General features: G+C 36.6%; 1 protein-coding gene across 3 annotated transcripts in view; it reads right to left on the bottom strand.

The window, feature by feature from the left end:
* The window catches only part of Igf2bp3 (insulin like growth factor 2 mRNA binding protein 3), a 135,713-nt gene that overhangs the window by 84,067 nt on the left and 28,631 nt on the right, over positions 1-23,015 (bottom strand). For all 3 annotated transcript variants that reach the window (XM_026414814.2, XM_077796735.1, XM_026414813.2), the window contains exon 3: positions 7,100-7,148. In XM_026414814.2, coding sequence (XP_026270599.1) covers positions 7,100-7,148 — 49 coding nt within the window. The remainder of the gene's footprint in view (positions 1-7,099; positions 7,149-23,015) is intronic.

The following is a 23,015-nucleotide window of genomic DNA, read 5'->3' on the forward strand; positions in this document are numbered from 1 at the left end:
AAAGCCTAGAGAGAAGCTTCAAACAACTCCTTCCCTCATAGCCCTGAGAAGAGGCCCACCTGAAGACAACCGAGCATCCCTGACTTGAGTCTCCAGAAACATGATACAGTGAGTTTCTATTGTTCAAACCTCCCAGTTTATGTTATTTTATTATGGCAGTCCTAGTAAATAAGACAGTATCTTTTAAGGATACATACCAAACTCTTTAATAATGAGGAGATATAATGTTTAGGATTTACTCCAAAACAAACCTAAAAAGGGGGACAAGTGTAGATGTACAAATAAAACAAGATTGTTCCCCCCATACTTACAATGGTAATAACTGGGCTTCATTAGCTTATTTTTGTGTTTGATATTTTTATAACAAAACAAATAAAAAGCAAGAAGACCTTCAAGATCACCTCGGGGAGGGGAAAACACACACAACTACAGAAGTACAAAAGGAAAACAAATGTCCAGGGATCACAGCACAAGGTCTTGGAAAGCTCATGGAGATAGCAGGCAGGAACGAGAAATACTTGCCTGTCATAGGGAGATGAATTCTCCTGCATGCCAGTCACTAGATGATTTCTGAGAATGAAAGGTCTGACCCACCCCAGAGCAATCATGCACAAAATACCTACTGTCCACAGTTTCCTAAACACCAGAGTTTTCCAAAGACACTCATCACTCCTTCATCACTCAAAGCCAGAGTGTTTCCTCTAGACCTGGCCATTTCTGTCAGGTTCCCTGTCAGACTTTCAGGATCATGTTGAGAGCAAATTAGTGATAACCGCAAGAAAGAGAAACTTACGTTTTGCTGGAAGTTTCCTGATACAGCAACCTGACTAAGGGCTGGGTATGCAGCTCAGTGGTAGAGCACTTGCCTCCAGGTGTCAGTGTGGGTTTGATCCCCAGTGCTACCAAAATAACAAAGACAAAAACCAGAACAGAAACTCTGACCTCCTCCACCACATGACCTGGACACTTTCCTTACTCCACATCTGTGTAATCAGCGGTCTCATCTGTGAAGTGGGGACATAGGACTATTGTGAAGATTAAAACAGGTCAACCTGGTATCTAGCACCCAAGCACTCAGTGTTGTCATTTGTCATGTGATCAAAGTCAGGCCATTGTGAAGAAAATCACCACCCACATACCCAGTTATTATCAGCTTCTGCTTTATTTAAAGCTCTAACTTATCCTTCAATCTTTATGTGTTATTTCTAACATTTTACATTAGTGATTTCCATTACTTCTGGCTTGGTTCATGGTTTATATCAACTCAACTGCCTTTACACATTTTCTGTTCGATTGAGTTCAAGTACTTCATGTTGTCAGCTTTATATTATCAATTTTACTTCATGTTCTGTCTTGGGGTTGGGGCTGTAGCTTAGTTGATAGAGTGCTTGCCTAGCACATGTGAGGCACTGGGTTCAATCCTCAGTACCCCATAAAATGAATAAAATAAAGGGTGTCCATCTACCACTTAAAAAAATTTTTTTAATGCTCTGTCTCATGCAATTTCTAGCTAGTATTAATTCCTATAACCATTGTGAAACAGCTAACAACTGACCACAGCACCGAAAAGCAATTTGCACTTGGACAGAATGACAGGTCCTATCTTTACAGAGGGCAACGTCCTCCGTAGACCCCGTCCTAATCTCTTCACTTGAAAGTCACCCCACTGAACCCCAACCCAAGATAGCTCAGAGAGGAAATCCAGAGAGAAGACTATTTTATATTAACTATGGTATTATTCCCCACCACCACCAAAATAGATAACGTGGCATCACTATTTTCCTTATGTTTCTTAAATAGGGTCCCCTCAGTTTCCCTTTTTCTGCCAGAGCCTGGCTTACTGACATTGCTATTTCTACTCTTAATAGGATAGCCTGACCACCTTAGAAGGGAGGTCTCCTGCAGTCAGTCTTTTTTCCTATAGTCAGAGTTCACATAGACAGGAAATAGACATCCTTGAGATGTTACCAACCTTAAGAAGCCGTTATTAATCTTATATAAATTCATGACCTCTACAACTCATCCTCGTTAAGTAATATTCTAAATTCAGTGTGGATGACATAATCTCTCATTATAAGTACTTGCTTCATCTCACATGAAGATGATCATTTTCTAAGGTTTCTACCTTATATAGAACATGTGTTTTGATTTGGCCTGAAATGTGGGCATCTTTCCAGTACCCTTGGGTTTTAGCCAGAGTGGGTGGCTGATGCGAGGGTGACTCTCAGGAAGACTCTGCTGCCCTTTTCTAGGACACCTTGATATTCATGTAACACTCCCTACACCACACTAGGGAAGAATTAACTGTTTTTAACTGTAAAAAGAAAGCCAAGGGTGTTTTAATACTGTAGAAGTCAACTTTCTCTGAACTGGTTTTTAGGCTCTGGATTTAAAGGTAACGTCAAATACGGAAGTATTCTGTTAGAGCAATTCTAGGGCCCTAAAGAAGAAGAGGCTTTTAAGATTTCCTATAAAATCCACTTAGTGGCAAAAATTGCTTCAAGCACAGAAAGAAGCACCAAAATGATCTTTTAAAGATCATTAACCCATTAAGTTCCAAGTTTTCAATATTTGCACTCAATAGGTTAACATGTGTTGCTCAGTTTAAGGTTTTATAAATGTCCCACATCTGGGACAATGGGACAAAAGGATTAAGATAACTCTGCTCTTTGGATGGGGGCAGCAAGCAATATTGTATACTGCAATTTTCACCTGGACCTTTGGGTGTTTCATTGTTAGTATACCAGTTACTTACCTCCCAGAGCCCTAACCATCAGCCTGTATATACCCAGAAGATACTTCAACTATAAAGAGCCCCCCCTTATTTCACTGTTGGGCCCAAAAGGCAACTTCCACTTCCTTAATCACACCACACAACACATAATGAAGAAAAAACTTACGGTGCTGAAACCCCTTCAGAATTTCTTCCTAATATATTTGTCTTTCAAGTTCAATTAAATCCAGGAAAAATTAAATATCTATGTGTTGAGATAAAGCCAAAGAACACTATGTATTTTCCAGCAAAAAGGAGATTTTACAAAATGCATCCCTTTAAGTACTTGTCAGGCCACATATTCAAATCTTTGTCTTGGAAATACAGTCATTTCAGTCATGGGCAACATCAGGGCCCCAGCAGCAGATAAAAATCTTACAAAACAGGTGTGACCATCTATACCTCACATTGTTTTCCCTAAATGTGAACTCTGGAAACATCACTCCATCTGCTTCTGTCACTGACCCCAAGAGAGTGTTGCTCTTTAGTTACTCTATGACTTTATTTACATAGTTAATGGGTCATACAGTTCAAAGGTTGTATGGCCTCAGGCATTTCACTGAGTACTTATTAGGAATCTTTATTATTCTTATTAGACAATAATAGTGAGATAATAAATTAGAGAAAATTTTTTTTTCTAGAATTTTGAGTTTTTATTTTTATTATTCTTTTAATATAAAGAAAGATATTCCTTAAATTTAGAAAATGGGACACACTTGAGTAAACTGAAAGAAAAAGGACCATCACACATGTTTAAAGTTAAATATTTTACTAGGCCTGCCCCAAGCATGGTGTTTAATGAAGGAGGGGCTCCCTTCATATACAACAATCAATCCTTTTGTTGGGTGGTGGGGTAGTTAGGGGTTGAACTTAGGGTGCTCTACCACTGAGCTTTTAATTTTTATCCCCAGCCTTTTTCGTTTCAAGACAGGGTCTCACTAAGTTGTCCAGGCTGTTCAATTTGGCAATCCTTCTGCCTCAGCCCCCTGAGCAACTGGGATTACAGGTGTGTGTCGCAGGCCTGACTACAAATCTACTCAAGTTCCCCAGGCAAAAGTGTAAAGAACAAAGTTTTCTCCAATTTCTCATCTACATTCCACACATTTGGTGACAAACAAACCTTCCTAATTCTCAGAAGATCCTTCAAAAAATTAGTTTCCTCATATCATATCTTTATCTGCCATAAACACTTGAGAAACATTCGGTCAATCCAGTGTCCAAAAATGATTTACCATCACTCAAAACTAAATGGTTAGAAACCATTTAGCACTTGCTGAATGCACACAGTATGCAAGATACACTACCCAGAGAACTTGAGGAGTCCCCTTCTCAATACTTGGTCATTTAAAGATGATGAGAAACAGAAGTGGGGTTGACAGGGTAGCTCAGCAGTAGAATGTTTGCCTATCATGTGTGAGGCCCTGGATTCTATCCCCAGAATAATAGTAATAATGATGACGAGGACAAAAGTAAAGATAACAGTGGTATAAAGTAAACTGTCCAGTTACAAATCTTAAAGCAGCACTGTAATCTCACATGTGTTTCTGTGTGGTCCCAGATTCGGTAGTCCCAGCAGTGACCTCACAGAAAATGGCTTATGATGACCAGCAGAATGATGAGGGCGGGTCATCTTCCACTTCTAGGTTAGAACTTTGGGTACCAAAATTATTAGTATCCACTAAGCTCTAAATTGCAGATCCACTCTTGGGCTTTGTGATGCTGAGGTAGGACTCTTTGCACTGTTCACCTTTCCCAGCTGTTCCCTGTCAGTTTCTGTAGATAGAAAGAACTAGGAGACTAAGAAGCAGGAGGGCAGAGAGAGAGAGAGAGAGAGGACATGCACTCTCCTATTTGTAAGCTGTTCTTCTCAGCACTGCACTGTTTTAAGAGCAATAGCACGCATAATCCTATTTAGTGTTCAATGAAACCTAATGAGGAGGCTACATTAGAAATGAGGAAAATGAAGCGCAAAGAATTTTAAAAACCTGTTCAGAAATCATAACTAGACCACCCAACTAGAATGTAGCAGAGCCAGGATATAATTTCAAGACTGACCCCCAAAGCTACAATGTTTCCTACAAAATAACACTATAAGGCTTCTTCCAGGTACTCCAAGCCTTTCCACAGGCCTATTTACACTGTTCACAAGTAACTCACTGAAGGCAAGTGCTTGCTTTTTTAACTTCCTAAATCTTATTAAATCCCCTTTCCTTTTTCATGCCTCTTCTTATCTGCAAAACAGTATCATTTGTCCTATGGAATGTCCCACATTCTGAATTTGGCTATTTGTTTCTTTAAGGCATCATTTAATCTGTCCCTCCAACATCCATATTTCTTGTAAAATCCAAGTTAAATGAAAACAGAATCCAGTCAAACCCCTTTTTGAGGCAAGAATATTTTGTCTATGGTGCTATGCATTTTCTACTCCATCAAGTCAGGAGGTACATAATGTCTGGTTGTTCCTCTTTCTGTGATCCTAAAATTAATCAGTGGATTCAAAGCCTAATCCTTCCATTGTAATAGGAATCTGGAACTCTAAGTGCAAAATTACCACAGTCTACAGTAAGGCTTAGGCCCAAGACAGCCAGCATACCCACTATAATGGTATAAATAATGATATATAAAGTGGCCCTTCTCCAAAAAGAAATAAATGGTATTCACTCAAGTCTTCAATAAAAGGAAACACAAGTTCATCCCACTCCTTACAGGTCCTTAATAAATTTCCTTTTGTTAATCAACATATCAAACAATTAATGAATATTTAAAAGGAGATCAATGGTGAAGAGTTCCAAAATCTAGTTGCAAGCTTTTTCTGTGTTCTTCCTTAATTATTTTAATCTTTTTGCCCACATTTTCCCATTTGAAAATGAAAATGTCACCAACTGATGATACCTCAAAGGACTATGGAGAAGGTAAAACAAACAATGAAAGTTAAGAAAAATTAAGTTCAGCAAATAAAGGTTTGTTTTTCTTACTTAGATTAGATTTTACCCTGAATGAGGGAAAAGCTTGAGAAGCCACAAATCTGAATAGATACTATGAAAGAATTAAAAGAAAACTCTGCCATTAGCCTGTAACAGAATAACTTACATAGCCTGTACTAATAACTTACCTAAGATTGGCTGCAACTATTAGACTATTTCATTAAAAGTACATTATATTACATGTAATTCTTGAACAGAATATCATACTAAATCACATTTGAAACCATATTTAATATGGCTCATCCTCAAATACGGGTATCAAACTGCTAATCTTGATACCATAACAGATTTGGGGACCCAATCCCCAAGCTACTAAATGCCCCAAGCAAACAATCTAAAACAGAAAAATGTAGGAATTTAATCTTTTATCCTTTGTAGATGGAAACAGTGACTTATTTTTAATACATAGAATAACTTGAAACATTTAGCATATACCAAAAAAACTAATCCTTTCCTGCAAAGATTAAATGCAATAAAATTATTCAGAAGATAACATTGCTTAAAACATTCTGAGCACAAATTATTTGTTACCAACTGAAGGACCTTGGGGAATCAAACTGTAGACCTTCATTCCTCAACTCACCAAAGAACCTTTTTAATCATACTTTGATTTTTCTAAGTGCTCTGGTTTAGTGACCCATCACATGTCACTTCAGAAGACTGATCTGAAACACACAAAACTAGTTACTTTTTGATTTTTATATTTGAAATACATAAAAGCTGAGAAGTTTCCCTGCAGCACCTTCTCTAAGGCAGGTTTTAAGAACTTGCAGAATCCATCATCTGGAAGAGTCAACTGACATTTTCTTTGATCTCTTCATCTACTATTGCCTCAAATTCTCACCATGACATCCTTACAATGCTTTAGTAGATGCTGACACAGGCTATTCAACTCTGCTACATAGTTTGTGTTTATACATCATCACTACAGTGCCACCATCTGAGCAAAAGGAAGCAGAATAACATTTCAAAATAAAGTGAAGGTAGCACTACTCATCTTTTTAAAAAAATTGCCATGAGGGAACTTCGTAGTTTAATACAATTGACAAACTCACTAGGAAAAACTCAAACCAACAAGATCCTGCCCAGATGGAATGAGGAAGATAACCTGGTAATTCAAGACTGTGACAACTTTTTTTTTTTTTTTTAATTTCCAAGACAGACTTGTAAAAGATATACCATATCATTAGGAAGAAAAACTCACATCAAGACACAGGCCGTAAGAGAAGGATTTTGTGTTATAGCATACCGGATAATTGAAGGAAGGAGAAAAAACCCTGAAAAAACTAACAGCAGTAGACTTTGATATTTGGATCTTAAATTCAAATATAGAAATTCTTACCTCCCACTGTAAATGAGGCGGGATATTTCGTATCTGAAGTTTCCGAATCCTGCAGAATAATTAAAAACAAAAAAAAAAAATTTAAGAAAAACACAAAAGCAAATTACATTAACAGCCAACATGGAAGTTTAGAAACTGTATGAAATACCAATATCTTATTAACTATACACCAACATATAATGAGAAAATGTAGCCCAATGAAAAAGTTAATTGTAAGATGCATATTGAGACCATTTGGGGATCTGGCATTATTGGATTATTATGACATTTTAAAAGTCACTAAAACTAGCAGAAAAAATGTTTGAAAAACATTTTGTTGGATGACTACATTCAAAGTTCAAACACTTTCTCCTAAAATTAAGCCTCACAGGACACAAAGTCCAGATGTTTTTATTCTGAGATCACAGCCAAGACATGAATAGAATTCAGGGAACTCAAAATTGGGAACAACGGGTGAGAATCACATATTTTCACTACCCCCTGACAAAAATTTAACACTGTCTTCAATTATGAATGTAATAATAAATCATGGAATTATAATACATGTAATTTTGATATCAATATACATCAGATATTTTCGTGTCACATTAAGTTATTGGGAATCTTTAAATATCTCTACTTACTGCGGTAAGATACAAATAAGATTGCTAGAACTTGTTACTTAACATTAAGCACAATATTACTGAGTTTTAAGTTTGCTAACTATGGGGCTGGAGTTGTAGCTCAGTGGTAGAGTGCTCGCCTAGCATGCACGAGGCACTGAGTTCGATCCTTAGCAACACATAAATGTAAAATAAAGATATTGTATCTACCTAAAACTAAAAAATAAATATTTAGGGGAAAAAAAGCTTGCTAACTGTATTTCAAAGTTATTTGTTTCCTTTATAATCCCTATATATTTCATACATTTAAAAAGATCCTAAGAAGAATTGTATAGGTTTCAGACTGCCAAGAGTCCATAGTAGAGAAAAATGTTAAGAAACCCCACCTTAATCCAAATGCCTACATTCACACAATTATGTGAGACTGTACTAGAGATGCCACATACCCATAGCCCCTTAGTAGTAAGGAGTAAGTAAGTAAGAAGTTTTAGTTATCTATTAAAATCAATAAAAATTTTGTGGAATCAGGCCTCTCTGACCACATTAAATATCATCTTAAAAAATAAAATAATAAAAATAACAACAAAATCTGACAAGGGGCTGGAGTTGTGGCTCAGTGGAGCGCTTGCCTAGCATGTGTCCAGCACTGGGTCAAACTCTTAGCACCATGTATCAATAAATAAAATAAAGGCCCATTGACAACTAAAAAAATATTAAAAAACAAACACCCTGACTGGAGATATAGCTCAGTTGGTAGCATGCACAAGGCCCTGAGTTCAATCCCCAGCACCCACCCCCACCTCCCCCACCCCACCCCCCCAAAAAACCTAACAATGGAATTTGACATCAAGTGAAAAATTAGACTTCTTCAACTTATAAAATTTTAAAACTACAGTGAATTTCCCTTTCCAGGTCAAATAATTCATGTTTTTCAAGTTCCACAGCAAAACACCAGTTTACACTAAAGTCACAAACTAGTTCTTTGCCTCTTCCCTTTCCCTAAAAGCAAAAGAATAAATGCCGCAGCTGCTACCTATTCATCTGAAATGCCAAGGAAAATATAGATGAACCAAATTCAGGGGCACCCTATTTGCAATCATAAAAAGGATGAGGAAAGGGAGAACCACTATGAAATCATTTTTATGACAAAGCAAAACAAAGCAAATCATCAAGGAGAAGTCTACCAAAGAAATGGTAAAGGGAGTATCAATCTAAGGAAGGAAAACAATAAAAAAAATAAGTAAAACCATCTACTTAGAATTTGCAGATTAAATATTAGTTTGAGATTTGTATAAAAATAACTCAAGTGTTCATAATTGTAAATACTGCGGGACAGGGACTAATTTTCTATAAAAAGCTTAAAAGTACACCCTAACAAAAAAATGTTCCAACATACAGATTTCAGAACTGTTATATATTATTTTAGCTGACATAAAAGTTACTCACACTGTGTAAATATTTACTCAGGGTAACTAAGGATCATTTGCTACACATATGCAATTACTCATCTATTTTAATCAAGCATCTGACACCATAAGGATAGGAAGTAGAGTTTTAAAAAATTAAGTATTCACCCCTATTAAACTCAATTTGGGGAGTACAAAACTTTTCCCCCCAAACACAAATATACATGCTGAATTGAGGTCAATTAGCAGATGATTATTCATATTACAAAAACAAATATCAACTTCTCAGGGCTTTCAGGAAATTCTTTAAATAAGATATTCTTTTTGTAACATTAAAAGGAATGCATTAGCTCTATTTTCCAAGGAATTTCTACTCATTCTTCAAAGTGTACATTCAACATTTATTTACTTGAAGTCACTCCAGAATAACTAGTTCCCTTATATGGTTGTCCAGTTTCCATTATCTGATTCTCTCAAGTTCCATTTTAGACAAACATAAAAACTAATTCCATACAGTTAGTGTTCTGACATCTAGAATTCCATTTGCCCAGAAACTAATCTCACAATTTTACCTCTGATTTCTCTGCTCCACTCTTATCAGTACAAAAGCCAGAAGACTCAACATGAAAACAAGCCAACCTATGGCATAAATGGTACTCACAGAGCACAAAAATATGAACTTCTGCTATGGAGAGGACTTGAGAAACTCTATCCCACCCCTGTGCCTATCAAATTTGCTGTATACTGTTAGTTAAACACTATCACCCACTTCTCTACCACCTCCCACCTGAGCTTTTAGAACTAGGTTTTATTTAGATTTGATTTAAATATTTAGAAGTCAAGACAATAAATATTGATGTTTTAATTGACTGTTTCCACTACATTATTAAATTATTAAAGCTCAATTCAACAAAATAGTGTTTCACCTGCACCTGTAACACAAATAAGCAGGCTGTACTCCTTAACAACAGGTAGTAAATTAGACTATCTTGCTCACTGTTGCATTCAGAGTCTAGAATAGTGCTTGACACCTGATAAGCACTCTATTGATAAAATCTGTTATAATACATAGAAGGGAAAGAAAAAAGAAAATCACAAGATTCATGGATCCGCCATCAAGAAACATTTCCAGTGGTTTTTCTTGAAGCTTATAAAGTGAGAAAAACAACTGCTGCACTTATGTTTGAGGGAGAAAAAAACTGAATTATTGAAGTAGTTGCATTACTTAAAGAAAAAAGCCAACATAATCTATTTATAAATTAATTAATCATTTGGAATCATAAGGAAATTTAAGGATTTTCTCTCTTGAGGGAAAAATGGGATTAAAGTTCTCAGACTAACAGATAAAATTATTTTTTTTAAAGGTTTACTGTGGGTCTGGGAGTATAGCTCTATGAGACAGCATCTGCCTAGCTTGCAGAAGATTTTAGAGTTCATCCCCAGCACCACAAACAGAATGCCTAACCATGCTTGAATATTAGTTACCATAAAAATTCAAAAAGTTATTTATTAAAGCAGATTTAATTACAAGATAAAGAGCCAATAGAGAAGCTCATGTAGATTCTAAAGAGCATCTTCAAGTTCTTTAGTAATTGCTGAATTCGGTGGCTCACATCAATAATCCCAATCACTCAGGAGACCGAGACAGGAGAATCACAGGTTCAAAGACAGCCTCAGCGATTTAGTGAGACCATTAGCAACTTAGCAAGACCTGTCTCAAAATAAAAAATAAAGGATGGGGATGAAGCTCAGAGGTAAAGTGCCCCTGGGTTCAGTCCTCAGTACCAAACCAAAGTTTACTAATTGATGGAATTTGATTTTCTATAAATTTTCAAATTGGTAAAGTAGAAAAACTAGTAAAATGAGCATCCATATATCCATTACCAGCTTCAATTATCAATTATCTGGATCTTGTTGATTCTATACTTAAAGCTCGGTCAACATGTCCTATTTTCATATCAGATCATGCTGAAATAAATTAAGTAACTGTGATAAGGACCTTATTTCAACATAACTACAAATCTATTGTACCTAACAAGGAGTTTCTGGTAATCTCTGTTATCAGATGTTCAATGTTTATTCTCAAATGCCTGATATGAATAAATAAATTGGAAAAAATACTTATCAAGATCTCAAGATGCTCATATGCATGAAACTGACATGTCTTTTAGGTTTATTTAATACAAGAGTTTCCCTACTCTGTTTTCTTGCCATCTATTTGGCAATCCCAGGTAATAAATCCTATTATCTAATTCTGGATTTTACATATTGCATCAAGGCAGAAGGGTATAGTACAGCAAAGCTGCTTTCTCAATGTGTCCAAGAACCAGAGAGCAAGTAAGAGCACATGTAAGCCAGGTGCCAGGGATGACACATGCCCTCTAAAGCATGCCTCTAGTGACCTACTTCCCCCAACAAAGCCCCACTGCTACAGTTTCCACTGCCTCTCAATAACACCAAATACAATTCCTTCAATTGATTAATATTTAATTCTCCTTTAATGGACAAATCCTCGTCTCTGTCTCAACTTCAAGGAGTCCAGCCAGGCACAGTGATGCACACCTGTAATCCCAGCAAGTCTGGAGGTTGAGACAGGATGACAAATTCAAGGCCAGCCCAGACAACTTAGCAAGACCCTGTCTCAAAAGAAGAATTAAAAAGGAGCCAGTTGTGGTGGCACACACATGTAATGCCAGCTATTTCAGAGGATGAGGCTAACCTCAGCAATTTTGCAAGGACCAACATAGCAAGACCCTGTCTCAACATATAAAATAAAAGGGGCTGGGGATATAGCTCAGTGGTAGACTACCCCTGGGTTTAATGCCCAGTACTGAAGAAAGATCCAAAGACATCATTCTTTCTTTTCAGAATATAACTTGGTGTCCTGGCATTGTCCAAAGGTAATCAAGTATTTTAGTTTTTTTCAGTCTCATGAAATCACAGACTCATAAATACTGTATATATTAACCCATTGCACTAATTCTTTTTGATGCTCGACCTCCCCCATCTTTGGCCAGTAAATGGCCCCTTTGTGTTGCCTCCAACATCTTTCTACATGACTACAATTTGAGGGCTATTTTGCTTTCTGCTATGATATTTCAGGTTAAACTTTTACATCCTTTGCCCCCATCTGCAGTCAGCTTTATCTATGGAGCACTAGAAGTATACAGTATACTTCTGTATACTATAAGTATACAGAAACTATAATCTTGTCACTAGAGTTGTTCATCCTATTGGATTGGCCATTGTTTCAAAGCCACAGCTAGGAAATGCAATTTGTTTGGAACAAAAGTAAAACACGCATTTAATACTGATTATTTCTAATTCAAATTTTAGGTTACCAGGGTTTTACTGAAAGTCTTTGATATTTCCATCTTTTCTTCCACTGGTAAAATTGACAACTGGCGTAAAAAAGAATATAAACAAACAAAAAAAGCTTTGTTTATTCTTATTTAACTTTCACAGAATTGTATAGAGTAGCAAACAAAGCCAAAAGTAGTTTGTTTGTGAACCACAAGCTTATTAGTGACAGGGTCAGAATCCACCTCTGGGCATTCTGGCTCTGAAGAAGTATGTCCTCTTAACCATACTAAGTCTTACCAATTTCACTTATAATCCAACCAACAACATAACCACATCAAAAAAACTCTGAGGGGCTGGGGATGTGGCTCAAGCAGTAGCGTGCTCGCCTGACATGCGTGCGGCCTGGGTTCGATCCTCAGCACCACATACAAAGATGTTGTGTCCGCTGAAAACTAAAAAATAAATATTAAAATTCTCTCTCCCCCCCCTCTTAAAAAAAAAAAAAGAATATTAAAAAAAACTCAGTGAAAAGTACAAATTGTGGGCTGGGATAGTGGCTCAGCAGTAGAGTGCTCACCTAGCACGAGCAAGGCCCTGGGTTCAATCCTCAGAACCACATATAAAAAATAAATGAAGGGGCTGGGGATGTGGCTCAAGCGGTAGCGCGCTCGCCTGGCATGCGTGAGGCCCGGGTTCGATCCTCAGCACCACATACCAACAAAGATGTTGTGTCCGCTGAGAACTAAAAAATAAATATTAAAAAATTTTAAAAAATAAATGAAATAAAAGTATTTTTTTAAAGTACAAATTGCAAATTATATTCAAGGTAAAAAGATATGCTAATCCTAAGCAAAATTTTCACTTTACCCCTTGGCTTTAATTTTTTTTTTTTTTTTTTAAGTTGTAGATGGACACAATATCTTTATATATTTTTATGTGGTGCTAAGGATCAAACCCAGGGCTTCACATCTGCTTGGCAAGTGTTCTACCACTTAGCTACATCCCCAGCCCACCCCTTGGCTTTAAACTTAACAGTCATAATTTACATACTACAATCTACTATTCAAATTCAATATAATGGACAAAGTTATTCAGGTGGAGCATCTCTAACCTCAAATCTGAAACACTTTAAAAAAAAATTTTTTTTGAGCACTAAGCACCTAACACGGCACCGAAAGTGGAAATTTCCACATCTGACCTCATGTGATGGGTCAGTCAAAACAAATGTACTGAAAATATTGTATAAAATTACTTTCAACCTATGTATATAAGGTATATATGAAAACCAAATTTTGTGTTTAGACCTGGGTCCCCTACCCAAGATAACTCATTATGTATGTATACAAATATTCTAAAATTTTAAAAAGTCCTAAATCTAAAACATTCATGGTCCCAAACACTTCAAATAAGGGATCCTCAGGGGCTGGGGATGTGGCTCAAGCGGTAGCGCACTCGCCTGGCATGCGTGCGGCCCAGGTTCGATCCTCAGCACCACATACAAACAAAGATGTTGTGTCTGCCGAAAACTAATAAATAAATAAATATTAAAATTCTCTCTTAAAAAAAAGGGGGGGATCCTCAGGCTAGGGATATAGTACAGTTAGTAGAGTGCTTGCCTCGCATGCATAAGGCAGGCCCTGGGTTCAATCCCCAGTACCACCAAAAAAAAAAAAACAAAAAAAACACCAACCAAAAAAACCACCAACCAAATAAGAGATCATCAACCTCAACTCAACCTGTATATTTACACCAAGAAAGGAAGAAGGCAGGCAATTATACTGAAAACTGAACTACTCCTCTGCTTTCAGAGTTTATGAAAACTGTATACACAGGCATTCAGGTCCTAGTTATTTCATGTGAAATTCCAACACAAGCCTTGGAACCTTTCATTCAAATCAACTTCAAGTACTGAAAGTACATTTTCTTTATCTTATTTCTCTGTCTCACCCCTTTCTTTCTACCAACACTTATAAGAATCAAGTGGGACTCTTTCCCACTTCATAGATGAAAGATACTGAGGCTCAGACAGTGAGCTAACATTGCTAACAAGCCTGAAGGCAGGAGGAGAAAGCCAAGCCTAACTTGTATATTGTTCCTCTTTGCCTAATTTTCTTATGCCAAGGATTGGAATACAAGATCCACATTTGAAATGCTCATTCTCAAGTAAAAAGCCATACCACGTAGAGACGAAGAGCAGTACAATGTGGACTCTCTGACCTGCCACTTGGTGGCACTCCCTACTGGCTACAAACCGTTATTCCAGCTCAAATGCCCCAGAAGAATTTGTTCAGTTTGGATAAATACAATACTGTTACAAGGTAGTTTTATATATATATCCCTTCTTATTTTATACAGTTAAGAATTAGCTCTTTAAAAAAAATCAACTTCAATTTTGAGAAGGTTAATACTCTAAGTAGGAGTATTAACGGACCACTGCTACTTGGTATAACTTTGCCTCATTGCTGATTTGGCAATGTCTTACCAAATCCTCTGACAAGAGGTATTACCTATAACTCAAGGATTCATTCTTACATCATTTCCTTATGTAACATGCTCAAAGATTTATCTTATAAACAGGGAAAACTAGGAAGAATCTAGAGACCCAGGTAAAAAGAGATTCACTAAATTATAATATATGTAACAAAATCTAATGGAGACATTACAAATGTGAAAGAATAATGAACACATTTCATGATAGCATTCATTTAAAAAAAATCCAAACATTTGAGGGTTAAGGGTGTACTCGGTAGTATAGCGTTTGCCTAGCATGCATAAGGCTCTGGGTTCAATACCCAGAACAAAAAAATAGTCCCCACATTACAAAAATGAACATAGAATACAATCTCATTTTAAAATGAGTTTTAGTGCAATAAAAAATATTCTTGAGCAGGGCAAAGTTTTTCACATACATGTGTGTGTGTGTGCGCGCACACACATATCCACAAACTTAATAAGGAAGAGAGACACAGCACCAACAACATACAGCAATAAACTCTGGCTGGTAGAATCACAGAGCTAGCTTCTTTTAGCTCCTGTGTTTTATAATAAAACAAATTATTAAAAGGGAAATAATCCATTATAATCTAACCATCAGCTCCCCCTAGGTTTTACAGTCCAGCAAAAGAAATCACACATTTTAAGTCAGTCTAAAGGAAGATCAATAAAAATAGAAAAGATATACAGCAATCTTGAGATTGAGTTAGTAGATTCCTGTGAAAAACTGAATCATACCTATTGGATTGACAGAGGCCCCAGGTTATTGTTAAAAGGGGATGCCAGATTATAGTAAACTGAATACTGGATTCATGCAAAGGAAAAGACAGTATGCAGTCTCCTCAACTACAAAGCAAGCCACTGCAAGTGTGGCCTACATTTGATTAAAATTGTCACAAGAGCTGGCACACATGCCTGTAATTCCAGGGACTTGGGACCAACCTGAGCAACTTAGCAAGACCGTGTCCCAAAATTTAAAAGTAAAAGGTCTGGGGATGTAACTCACTGGTAAAGGGGTTCCATCAAAAAAGAAAAATGAGTCCAGTGTGGTGGTTCACACCTGTAATCCCAGCATCTTGGGAGGCTGAGGCAGGAAGATCACAAGTTCAAAGCCAGCCTCGGCAACTTATCGAGGCCCTGTCTCTAAATAAAATATAAAAAGGACTGGCAATGTGGCTCAATTGCCCCTGAGCCCAATCCCTGGTACCAAAAAAACAAAAACAAAAAAAACAAAAACAATCACCACAAGCTTGCTTAAAGTGCAGATTCTAGGACCCCCAACACAGACTTCCTTAAATAAAATCTCGGGATAGGGCAGGAGAATGTGACTACATACATATGCACATACTTGTACACACACACTGATTTAAACTGGGTGGAGGGGTGGAGTGGACGACAGTGAGATCTAATTAACAAGACAAGTCCCCTAAGGGAAAAATTACTTCTATCTTATTCAGTGTTATACACTCCAGTGGTTAACAGATTGCCCAATTCAAAATAGGCAATTATTCAGTCCCTTAACATTACAGTTTTAAGTGAGAATTTAAGGTGATTCTTCCATCATCCCCAGCTCCTAGATCTCCATGGGAACAACATGCATGTTGTAATCCCCTTAGCTAAAACAGAAATATATTTATCTTTCAAAGCTGCACACCTTGGCTGGGCATATAATTCAGTGGTAGAGTATGTGCTTAGTATGAGAGAGAACAGGATTCAATCTAAAGCATCAAAAATTTAAAAATAAAAATAAACTGTATGCCTCATTATCTTCATCTTTGTAGAAGTTGGACAGCCATAAATATAAGGATGGAAATTCAACTGAAGCCAGGACTGGTAGAGCCCATGAAAAGATACACGTTATATGTGTTACTCTTATCACTGATACTTTCATACACTACAATTTCTAAGACAGGGTCTCAGTGGGACTGGAGGTACAGTTCAGTGGAACAGTGTTTGCCTAGCATACATAGGGCCTTGAATTCTACTCCCAGCTCCGAGAGAGAGAGAGAGAGAGAGAGAGAGAGAGAAGAAAAAATTCAGTCTTACTATGTTGACCAATCTTACCTCAATCATCTACTAGACACACAAGCAATACTCTTGCCTCCATCTCCCAAGTATCTGGTGCTACAGGTACATGTCACTGTTCCTAGTTCTCTGGGTGTGTGTATATATGTACCAGGGATTGAACTCAGGGCCACTGGCCAACTAAGCAACATCCTCAGCCCTATTTTGTATTTTATTTAGAGGCAGGGCCTCAATGAGTACCTTAGAGCCTCACTAAATCGCTGAGGCTGGCTTTCAACTTGCAATCATCCTGCTTCAGTCTCCCAAACAACTGAGACTGAAATTACAGTATGCACCATGGGGCCCGGCCCAGCCCAGTTTTGTTTTGTTTTGTTTTAGTTTTGTTGTTGTTGTCATTGTCTTCAGTTTTTTTTTGTTTGTTTGTTTGTTTGTTTTTGAGGGGATATGGGGCATCAAACCCAGGGCCTCAAGCATGTTAAGCACATGCTCTATCACTGATCTATAGTTCCAGTTACCACATCTTTCTTTGGAGAGACTAACAGTTCCTTCAAAACCAGGGTATAGTCAAAGTTCTTACACTTGCATAGGATACATGCAAGATGGGAAGACAGAACACTGTGAAAACTTACAGTTGAAGAGTAAGGTGACTACAGATAACAATAATGTGATTTTTCAAAAAGCTAGAAAAAATAATTTTGTAAGTTTTTACCATAAAGAAATGGTAAATGAGGAGGTAAACTTTACTTGATTTAAACATCACACAATGTGGGCATGTATAGACATATCACATAGTATCCCACTAATATAATTCCTTTTTAACATTTAAACTGGCTGAGGTTGTGCACACCTATAATCCCAGCACCGTGGGAGGTGGAGGCAGGATGGATCATAAAAACCCAAGGCCAGTCTCAGCAATCTGGCAAGAACTCCTCTCAAAATAATACTAATAATTATAATAATAATAATAATAAATAATACTAATGATAATAATACTAAGATGTAGTTCAGTGGCATAGTATCCCTGGGTTTAAACCCCAGTACTAGGGAGAAAATTGAAATAATTTAATATTTTTCAAAAAGCTCAAGAGTGTACAAATTCTTAATCCCTGAATAGGCAAAAGATTTCTGTAGCCTTCACTGAGATTTTATCTGAAAAATGTGCCTTTCAACAAAAGTCACCACCAGTATTTCAACCAACCACAGAAATACCAGTAATTTAACAGTAGAGAAAGTTACTATTTAAATAAAAGCTTCACTGCCTGTATGACTCACACATATAGTTCTTTTTTTTTTTTCTTTTTTTTTTTTTTTTAAATATTTTATTTATATTTTGGTTTTTGGTGGACACAACATCTTTGTTTGTATGTGGTGCTGAGGATCGAACCCGGGCCGCACGCATGCCAGGCGAGCGCGCTACCGCTTGAGCCACATCCCCAGCCCGACATATAGTTCTTTGAAAAGTCTAACATTAACACAATACAGCAAATTACACAACTTCCTTAAAAACTAGGGTGATAACCAGTGAATAAAGGAGATATATATAACCTTTAAGGTATTTATCACACTGAAAATTAATCATTCTCATATTTCATAGTTCAAATTTTATAAATATCATTACATTACACTTTTCTCCAGTAAATACCAACATTTTTAATAGTGATTTAAAAAACCATATATCTTCAATTGTGCGGCTACTGAGCATCTGAAATGTGTCTACTCTAAGTTGTTCTGTAAATGTAAAACACACAATGGATTTGAAACTCAGTACCAAAAACAGCAAAATTTCTTGATTTATTATACTGTTCACATGTTCAAGGATTCCTACTTTACATGTATTGGGTTGTACAAATCTTTTTTTTTTTTTTTTGGGGGGGGGGGAAGTTGGGTAGAATTGGAGGAGATTGATCCCAGGGTGCTCTATCTCCAAGCTACATCCCCAGCCCTTTCTTACTTTGAGATAGGTTTAAGTTGCCAAGGCTATCCTTGAATTTGCGATCCTCCTGCCTCAGTCTCCCATCACTTGTCTCTCTTTTTTCTTTTTTTCTTTTTGTGGTACTAGGGATTGAACCCAGGGCCTCATGCAGGATAGGCAAGAGCTCTATCACTGAGCTACATCCCTAGCCCTCTTTTACTTCTTAATTTGGCTACTATAAAATTGAGATTACATGTAAATTCACATATATATAGTTACATATATATTGTATATCTCATTAAAGAGAGATAACAATGCACTGTCATTATGGTTTATAAGTTTTTACCATAAAGAAATGGTAAAATGAGAGAGCTGGATTCAATCTAAAGAACCAAAAAAATAAAGAAAAAAAAAACTCCATGCCTTATTATCTTCATCTATGTAGAGAACAGAGCTAACCTAAAACTTGGCAAGGCTAATTATGTTTTATTTCTTTTTGTCAAAGACAAAGATCAAGCAGCCAAGTTTTTTTTTTATAGAATATTTATTTTCCACATAGAAATAGCCATCACTAATTTAACTCTACCTGAAAAAAGAGGAGATTTAAGCTGACTAAACTGTTAAAATTGCTCTATTTCAAATATAGGAGTATCTCCACATAACACTTTTTATTTCAAATTACTGCTAAGTAGATATGGTTCATAACCAAGGCAGATCTTTGGATGTGTTTTTGTAAGTGGGAAAGTTGTGGCTGATTATCAAATTATACCACCTTCTCATCAACTTTAAAAACTACAATAATCACTACCTGAAAGTGTGAAGAATGTTTCCAAGAAGTCGTTTTAACAGCCCACATGATTTACATTTGCAATTTTAATGTTTTATATAATCAAGCAAATAAAATAAGCAAGCAATCATTACTGCTCACCAGAAAAATCAATATGGAAATTCTGTTTCATGTAATTAAAGAACAGTCATGTGCCAAGAAAGAAAGAAGGAAGACAAGGTTGATTCAAATGTCCACCTAGGCAATACAACTCTCTTCTGAGACATAATCGAACTAGACTTTGCAAATAGCCCTTTTCCCTACAAAAAGCGCAATACAAATGCAATGCTACCTTACCAAGCTCTGATAGCAATTTTTTCCTATTTAATAAACTCTCTTACCTTCTATTGAGATGGATCAGGTATGTTTATACCAAAGAATAAAGAAAAACCTTTCACTTAAAGCAACATACTTCTCCATCTCTTTCAATATTTCCCTAAACTTGAACTGGCCCACATTAACCCCTTACTTCTATTAGTAAATAAAAGCTCAGCCAACACATTAAAAATTTTCCATTTCTCACCTATGTCACATTTATCAATTAAAGTAAAAAGCGGGAATGAGACTACAGCTCAGTTGCAGAGCATGTGCTTATCATGTGTAAGGGTCGGGGTTGTTCCATTCACCCAAAACAAGAACAAAAGACTAGTCCTGAAAATGATCATGTCTATAGACCTACAGTGTCTTCTGATGATAAAGATACATATTAAAAGACACTTCAGTGGGCTGGGGTTATAGCTCAGTGGTACAGTGCTTGCCTAGCATGAGTGAGGCACTGGGTTTGGTTCTCAGCACCCCATATAAATGAATAAATAAAAAATACAGGTTCCATCAACAACTAAACAATATTTAAAGACACTTTAAAAACACTGAGCAGCCAGACACAGTGGCACATGCCTGTAATCCCAGTAACTAGGAAGGCTGTTGTCAGGATCCCAAGTTCAAGGCCAGCCTCAGTAACTTAGTGATACCCTATCTCAAAATAAAAAATAAAAAGGGCTGAGGATGCAGCTCAGGGGCAAAGTGCCCCTGAGTAATCCAGACCCTGGAAACTCCTGTACAAACACACACTTAAAGTTTTTAACAAATTGATTTTTTAAAAGGGAAGAGACCCAGCCAGGCACCATAGTCTAGCTATTCAATACTCCAAAGGCTGAGAGGAGGATTCCTCAATCCCAGTTAGAGACTGGCCTGGGAAATACAGCAAGACCCCATCTAACACAAACACACATAAACTTTATGGCCTCATCAACCAATTACAATGTAGGGAACTTACTTAAATCCCAATTTGAATTAACTAAAACAAAGGTAAAGAATTAACTAGACAACCAGAAAAAAAAAAAACTGGAATATTTGATAAATGAATTAGTGTGGTTTTTAATATGTAATAGTGAATTAACTAATTTTGTAAATCAAGAAATCTATTGTACTATGTATAGTTTTTGAAGTCCTTATCATTTAGAGATGTATAATAAATAATTTAGGGATATAAAATGCTTGTCATCTTGAATTTGTTTCAAAATAATTAGGAGAGGTGTGGCATTGGTGCAGAGAAAGATGAAATAAGCTAGGTGGTTTTTTTTTTTTTTTTTTTTTTTTTTGGAGGCGGGGTATACTAGGGATTGAACCCAGGGGCACTTGACCACTGAACCACATCCCCAGCCCTATTTTGTATTTTATTCAGAGACAGGGTCTCATTAAGTTGCTTGGTGCCTCACCATTGCTGAGGCTAACTTTGAACTCGTGATCCTCCTGCCTCCGCCTCCCCAGCCACTGGAATTATAGGCATGCGCCACCACAGCTGGCCATAGGTGATTCTTGAAGCAAAATGATCAGCATAGAATTTAGTACTGTTGAAATTTCTGCTTTTCCTACTCTCAAAAAATCTACAAGTCACTATCTTCACAAATGGTAAATTCCATTAAAATCAAATTCCAGGCTTATTAGTACCATGAAGAAGAAAACACTAGACATTATCTAATGTATCCCCACATTTTTAAAGAAAAGGCTGGGGTTGTACCTCAGTGGTAGAGAGCTTGCCTCACATGAGAAGCACTGGGTTTGATCCTCAGTGCCACATAAAAATAAATAAAGGTATTCTATCCATCTACAACTAAAAATATATATATATTTAAAAAAAAGAAAAGTAATTTGGGCTGGGACTGTGGCTCAGCAATAGAGCGCTTGCTTAGCACAGGCAGGACCCAGGTTCGATTCTCAGCACCACAAAAATAAAGGCATTGCGTTGTGTCCATCTACCAAAAAAAAAAAAAAAAAAAGATTATCATTCATTCATATTCTCATTCTCTCTCTCTCTCCCCCCCCACCCTCCTTTAAGAAAAAATAAAAAAGAAATGTTTTAAGTTTATAATACTGTTAGTAATTTCAACCTTCAACCACATTACCTTTCCTATACAGCAGAAAAATCAGATATGTTTCAGATTGTTGCATTAAACAAAATTCCATCTTCTTCCCTTGCCTAGGAAGGACTATACATTTAGATTCATTTTTCTGCAATAACCAGAGTAGAACTTTAAATGTAGAATATTCACAAAAATCTTGTTCCATAACTTAATGTGTATGTATTAATGAAATATACTGTAATGTTTACTCACAAAATCTTTCTTTCGTTGGTTACATTAGGATGACAATTCTTCATAATTTGCCTTTATACCAATTCTGACACAAACAGAGTTGCTATAAATCAAAGGCTGCATTTTTTTAATATTTATTTTTTTAATTGTAGTTGGATACAATACCTTTGTTTATTTATATTTAAGTGGTGCTTAGGCTCAAACCCAGGACCTAGCACGTGCTAGACAAGCACTCTAGGCTGAGCCAAAATCACAGCCCCAAAGGCTGCATCTTCTAACAAGCAGGACAAAGGTCAGCAGCATCCAGGAAGATTAATCATTTCTAGATTATTTCAACCACAACTACAATTTAACAATAAATTTTTAAAAATTTCAACTGGAAGTGAAATATCTGTAATAAGTTATCATTTATTCAACCAACTTCTAATGGATAAAGACTGACAGGTAGGCTGGGATTGTGGCTCAGTGGTAGAGTGCTTGCCTAGCATGTGTGAGGTACTGTGTTTGATTCTCAGTACCACATATTAATTAATTGGTTAAATGTCCATCGACGACCAAAAAAAAGCTGTGCCGGGCACTTCAAATACAATTTCATTGTTCCCTTATACCAAAGGTGGGAGGCAACTCTAAGATTCTCACTTTACAGATTTAAAACAGCCTCGAAATAGGTGTGGTGAGGCATAACTGCAATGCCAGCAACTCAGAAAGCAGAGACAGAAAAGCATATTTGTGACCAGACTCAAATTGAGACCTGT

Source organism: Urocitellus parryii, chromosome 3 (genome assembly GCF_045843805.1).
Source record: "Urocitellus parryii isolate mUroPar1 chromosome 3, mUroPar1.hap1, whole genome shotgun sequence".
NCBI lineage: Eukaryota > Metazoa > Chordata > Mammalia > Rodentia > Sciuridae > Urocitellus > Urocitellus parryii.